The sequence below is a fragment of the Lotus japonicus genome, chromosome 3 (genome assembly GCF_012489685.1).
Source record: "Lotus japonicus ecotype B-129 chromosome 3, LjGifu_v1.2".
NCBI lineage: Eukaryota > Viridiplantae > Streptophyta > Magnoliopsida > Fabales > Fabaceae > Lotus > Lotus japonicus.
Genome location: NC_080043.1, coordinates 26,325,098 through 26,331,088, shown reverse-complemented (window position 1 = coordinate 26,331,088; position 5,991 = coordinate 26,325,098). Strand labels below are relative to the sequence as shown.

Genomic DNA, 5,991 nt, shown 5'->3' with positions numbered 1-5,991 from the left:
CTTCATAATTGGTCTCCTAGTGTGACAAATGGATCATATCCATAGACAGAAAACAAAATTATGAGGCGTGATATAGACCATCCATTGGTCGACTTAATTGTTAACTTGGTTATGTTTAGGCCCAAAGGTTATGAAGTGGAGGGAGATCCTCCTTGTGGAGCTTAATCACCCTCATATTATTTTAATTCTATTAAAATGGCCCTTCTAATATCTGGTTTCCAACTACTATATTCTTTATTTAGAGTATTTACAAACACTTACTCACAAATTTAGATTTTGTTATAGTGTCTTGTAGAGGCACTATGTATTGGATAAGATCATAAGACAAGAATTTACAATAATACATTAATTGCTCCCACTTTTCTAAATATCATAATATTCTGGTGAAATTGATCTGCAGTAGTCTCTTCCCAGACCTATGCTGATTCAGCAAATCCAACTCTCATGTTGCCATAATCAAACACTGTGTGATACCTTCCCATGAAAATGTCCCCCAGAATCCTGTATTTCAGAAGCAGCACCAGATGAGTTGAACAATCAATATGAACATAATACTTCTGGAATTTCAAGGAAGATTGGTACAGCCTAAAAGTGTTTAATTTCCTCTCAAAATTGTTACAAGAAAATGCCTTTTTCCGGTGGCGGTGATTGAAACCAAAGTCAATTTTTTTGTGTTCCTTCAATAAATGAGATGCCCTTTTTGTTAGTCTAGAGCACTCATGGAGATAAGATTCTTCAAATTGTTACTGATATGACAAATAAATTGAGGAGAAAAACTACAATGAATCAAAAAGTAGTTACCATAGAGGTCCACGAGGAGGAGCAATGTCTAAAGCTATGAATCCACTAATGCACTGTGCTGTAGCTCCTTTTCCCACTTTAAGAATGTACTGATTCATGCAAAATATGTTCAGAGAAAATATTTATACTAAACGAGCAGGGCTTAACACAAGGAAGTTAATATAGGACAGGCTAGAGAAGAGACAGACACAAAATTCCCACTGTGATAACACCATGGGAAGTTTCCATATAAGAGGATTGTGGTCTCTAGCGTCTTGATACAACTAACAAAGTTAAGGCGCTAGGGGACCGAGGAAAGAAAAATCCTATTACATGTCACATGCTAGAGTTTGGAAGTTAATGTACCTGTTCTGGAGAAAGTTCAAACACTTTGCCTCCAATGGTGAATGAAACATTAGGCATCTTAGATAGAGTGCTGCATTCAACTATTGATTCTCCATTTGGACTCGGAAGCCGATCACAGAGCTGCAAATGCAATCATAGAGACTAGAGAACATGAGCTTCCTGAAAAGGACATTAATTATTTCCAGGAAACATGAATATGAAGAATAGTTTTACCGCGTTGACGTAGTCTAAGATTTGATCTTCTGTCTCATTCAATCGTAGCCGATTTTTCATCCACACCACAGCCATCTCACAAGCAGTGCATCCAGCATCATTCAAACCATCAGATATGTTGTTCTCTTTGTTTTTATAAACCACACTCTGAATGTCATTACTGCAAATTATAGAAGGAGAACTAGTTAGTGACTGTTTTCTTTTTATGCAACAGTTGGTCATCCAACAACATTCATCAAAACACAGTAGGTTGATACATAAGATCAGAACCAAACCTTACACCTTGAGCACCATCAAAACTACATAATCCAATTTGAGAGCAGATTTGTTGTGGCAAAGCCTATCAAACAGTAGGATATTCAGAAGTTGATTCTAAGTGGAACATATTGTATGAAACCCTAAATATAGAAGCTGTGAGTCTCATGATGTGTAACACTCAAGACAACAAACAACAATACCTCATTCACCATCTTATCCAATATGGTTTTTCCATATTGTGCTACCACTGCCTTGCATTCTTGGCTCACGACGCCAGCAGCTCCAATTGCATTATTGATTTGAGCAATGACAGACTTAAGAAAAGGAAAGAAGAAAGTTGAATCAATTTCATCTCATTGCATATCAATGACTAATATATATCCAGCAACTGAAGCAGCTAAAAAAAATCAATGAGGTAACTATTTATTCCAACAAATGACTAACAACATGTTTGGGTTCACGTTCAGATCTTACAGAATCAATTTTGCTTCCATAGAAGTTACTAGGAGTAGCTTCTCCTAGAATCAATACTCCTTTCAACATGAAAATTTACTGTGTATCCAAACATGCACTAATGCTTTATATATTTTTGTTTCTCTACATATGAAAGGGATTCTTTTCATACCGTTGGGCCAGCTAATAAAGAGGTTCCAGAATCAGCAATTGCAGAGCAACCAGCTGCACATAATCCTGAGACATGATAGCATACAATACATCTTATATGACTAGTAAATAATTAAGGCTAGACCAGTAACAATGAATAGTTCCTAATCCCAAAATGTAAAACTATAGTTGAAATTGAAAGGTCTTCATTTTCAAGAATATTATGTTCATCTAGTCATAGATACCAGTTGTTTCGCCATCAATTAGGACATCTCCCATTTCAAACTGCAATTGGAATGGGAAAAGGTTAATGGATTTTTTTAAGTACAATGAATTGCGTAACATGTTATATGTTGCAAAAGATTATTGAAGTTTCATTATGGATTACCTGCCAATAACCTTTCTGAGTAACTGGAACATATGTGTGCTCACCCTTGTAATGATCTGAATCAACTCCACCAAATACAATCTCACCGCCTTCTTCCCCATCAGTATCGCGGTTCAACCAGAATGAAAATAATGGTTGTGCTAGAAGTTGTTGATTGAGCATATTATACCTATTCGTCAATTACAAACAAAGCAATTTTATCAATTTAGAGAGAAATACAGAAAAATCAATAATGAAACTATCAAGAATATAAAAGGATATGGTAAATGAGTTCTTGAAGATGATAATGTTAAACTTCATAACAGCAAGAATCATTCATCCACTTACCAGACAGGAGCAGCACTCTGAACAGATATCTCTTGAAATCCTAACCCTAGAATGCCATCAAATTTGGCTGCCAAAAATGTGATGCTAGGCTCTCTGGTTGCCTCAATAAAATCCTAAAGCAAGGTAAGTATAGTAAAGACGGACTCATGGAATACAAAGAAATTGAAGAATACAAAAGTTACCACAGAAAAACTCACCTGGTTCTGAACAATCATATCTCCAAGCTGGACATGGTCCTGGCTAAAGAAACCTGAAATTTGCCCAGTCCCATAATGGATTTCAGCTGATGTCCCTGCATAGAAAGTAGAAATGAAGACATATTTTAAAATATCATCATAAAAAATGTTAAGTAACAGATCAATATCTGATCTATAGGAACTTATTGAGCTTGTCAAAAATTATTTTAAAGAAAAAGGGGATTGAACTCTACTAACTACTAAGCATTAAGTGTTGATTTGTTTCCGGCAAAAGCAATTAAAAGATAATAATAATATTATACTTGTAAACGTATCTAGTAGCTCCTCACCATTTCTTATTTTAATGAACAATGTACTTAAAAATAGAAGAGTATGAATCTAACATTGCTGATGAAGACAACTTTCAGTTTTTGTTTAGGGGTTCAATATAACAACTAAGGACATAGGAGAAGCAGAGAAAAAGTAGAAGGTATATGTTTGAAATGGAAATTTCAGCTAGAGAGTTAAATTCTCTGAACCAAGAATTAGGTTTTACCGTTTTCATTATAAGTGCTAGATTGGCTTGACTTGTATCTTGAGTGCAAATAGCAAGCAACCTGCACAAAACATGGAATCACAGCTTTTCTTCTTTCCACCCAATTGAAACAAATACTACACTTGTGGAAAAAATTATCAAATACAAACAATGAGAGAGACTATGGAGACTTACAGAAAAATAACACTTAGAGGAAGGAACCCAAAGGTTGGAACTTCCAGTGTCAAATATCACAGTAAATTTCTGAGGAGGATTCCCAATACCAATCTCACCAAAATACTGAGCATCCATATAGTTAGTCAACCGAATAATACTAGTGTCATCAAAAGAATCCTGATAAAAACCCCCAGATTCAATATGTCTTCGGCTGAGCACATTGCTTTGATCTAGTTTGTTCTTTTTCAATCCAATTCTTATCATCCCATTAGTAGGTCCAGAGAGAACCACAGGGTGGAAAATGAACAAGAGAAGCGCCACAACGAAACTATATTTCGAACCCATTTGAGTGATGTGAAGTTGATAATGCATCATGTTCTAGTCAGAAATCAATCTCACAACTATGACTTAGTATATGCCATAATTCACTAACAATAATAACACTAATTTTCAATTTGTAAGAAAAAATGCATGCACTGTATGTATGTCTCTGAGTATCATACAGCTAAAATATATAGGACGGTAACGATCACATACACTTGCATGATATAATTAGAATGAAATGAGGAAGAAGAAGTTGAGCCACTCACCTGAGAAGAGTTAGACAGAACAAAGAGATAGCCAAAAGAGTGACGAGCAAATCAGACTATCAGAGTAACAAGGTAATAGAGTGATCTCTCATTCTGTCTCTCCTTCTGAAGAAAAGTAAGTGACTGATGAGGACAAGCAAAATTAGTTGATTGCATCTTCCCATCATCAACTACCAGTCGTTAGCACAGGCCCAAGTAAGTAAGTAACTACTAACTAACGTTCAACGTTGATTTCAGCATGATCATGGAAGGAACATTAATTGAAAATGCATCGCCTATAATACCTACCATGAGTGACAATTCCAAGTTCTTTTTTTTGTTTTTTTGGTCAAAAGCCAAGTTCGTTTGTGTAGTTCTCTACTTTATTTAGGCCTTCTGTTACGGGCTTGTATGTTGAGTCACTCCCTTTATCCAATTTAAGCCCAAAAATCAGAAGCAAACATATATTATATAATCCACACATTCCTCAAGTTACTAGAATCAAGAGGAGTTAAATATACGCCTTAGGCATCCATGCCATAAAGAGAATGAAGTGTCACTTACTAATGGTCTCTTGTTCCCATTACTCTCGACATGCAAGGTATCTACTACTTCTTATTCTTAAGTTGTTATTCCTAAAAAACCTTCAATCTCCACCGTCCATCTTCCTTTCATCTTCTTTTTTTCTTTTTCATCTTTTTCTTTTGTCTAATAACACTAATACAAGAAAAGTTTTTGTCTTTTAGTGGGTTTTTTTGGCTTTATTTTAATGAGTTTGAGCCGTATAGTGAAGAATGGCCCAAGTCTAATACCTATTACTTAGTTTTTTTTTTTCATTTTTCTCCTATCTTCTGTTATACAGCTCACCGTTCCCTTTCTTCTTCCGTCATATTGCGTTTGCTGCTTCAGAGGCTTGCATCATCACCGACGTTCGCCGTTCCGTGTTGAAGGAGTTCTGCTCTCCGAAAATGGTGGAACCTATCGTATGTTGCCACCTCCCTCCATTCACTGTTGTTTATTCATCCAGCCTTTCAAATTCTAGATCTGAATCCATTTCCAAGGAGGAAATCGCGGATGGACAAGCTGTTGGTCAGTATGTAGTCTCAATCGCCATAAATTTTATTGATTTTCTTTGAATTGTTTGTACTTCTCATTCATCTGAATCTGTATTCACTTCATCTTTTTCATTTCATTTGAACTTTTGAGTAAACGTTTTAGAAACCTACAGCTGATAGAGTTGTAGGTGTGCCAGCTAATTTATCCCGGTCTCTATAAATACTCCCTGTGTGAGAATTTTCATTCATTCTGCTTTCCCATATCCGATTTTCTCCTTTGTTGATTTGCTCCCTTGGTACATTTCTGCTGGAGCAACTAATAAAATTAACATGGAATTTGTTAATTGCAGGTTTGGTTAGTGTACTGATATGGGCTTAGGGGGCGCACTAATTCTATAAGCGTCGAGGGTTTAGGAAATATGCATTACTGATATGGGCTTACCGACTTTGTAATATTGTGGGCTTTGCAATACTTGTACACATAATGGGCCGGGCGACCCATGATCCCAAGCGAGTCAGAACCAAGCTATAAATATCAGACACC

At 36.0% G+C, this 5,991-nt stretch overlaps 1 protein-coding gene across 3 annotated transcripts; it reads right to left on the bottom strand.

Annotated features, from left to right (window-relative positions):
- Positions 1-210: 210 nt before the first annotated feature.
- Positions 211-4,571, bottom strand: LOC130748871 (aspartic proteinase A1-like). Of its 3 annotated transcripts, none has more exons than XM_057602114.1 (14): positions 4,414-4,571; positions 3,842-4,201; positions 3,668-3,728; positions 3,133-3,227; positions 2,936-3,048; positions 2,609-2,777; positions 2,466-2,505; positions 2,243-2,307; positions 1,818-1,931; positions 1,635-1,699; positions 1,360-1,519; positions 1,147-1,266; positions 802-890; positions 211-501 (listed from the first exon to the last, which is right to left on the bottom strand). In XM_057602114.1, exons 2-14 carry the CDS (start codon positions 4,196-4,198, stop codon positions 417-419), a joined length of 1,533 nt encoding a protein of 510 aa, XP_057458097.1. In that variant the 5' UTR covers positions 4,199-4,201; positions 4,414-4,571; the 3' UTR covers positions 211-416. The 3 variants fall into 3 exon arrangements, with proteins under 3 accessions (XP_057458097.1, XP_057458098.1, XP_057458099.1); XM_057602115.1 differs by having other exon boundaries at positions 3,842-4,151; positions 4,414-4,550; XM_057602116.1 differs by having other exon boundaries at positions 3,842-4,000; positions 4,414-4,517.
- Positions 4,572-5,991: the final 1,420 nt, after the last annotated feature.

Excerpts from the sequence above, each read along its gene's own strand:
- LOC130748871 (XM_057602114.1), bottom strand. The coding sequence starts at position 4,198 with ATGATGCATTATCAACTTCACATCACTCAAATGGGTTCGAAATATAGT. Across the intron at positions 2,778-2,935 it reads CAGAGTGCTGCTCCTGTCTG|GTATAATATGCTCAATCAAC; the intron begins GTAAGTGGATGA and ends ATTGACGAATAG. Across the intron at positions 1,700-1,817 it reads TGGATAAGATGGTGAATGAG|GCTTTGCCACAACAAATCTG; the intron begins GTATTGTTGTTT and ends ACTGTTTGATAG.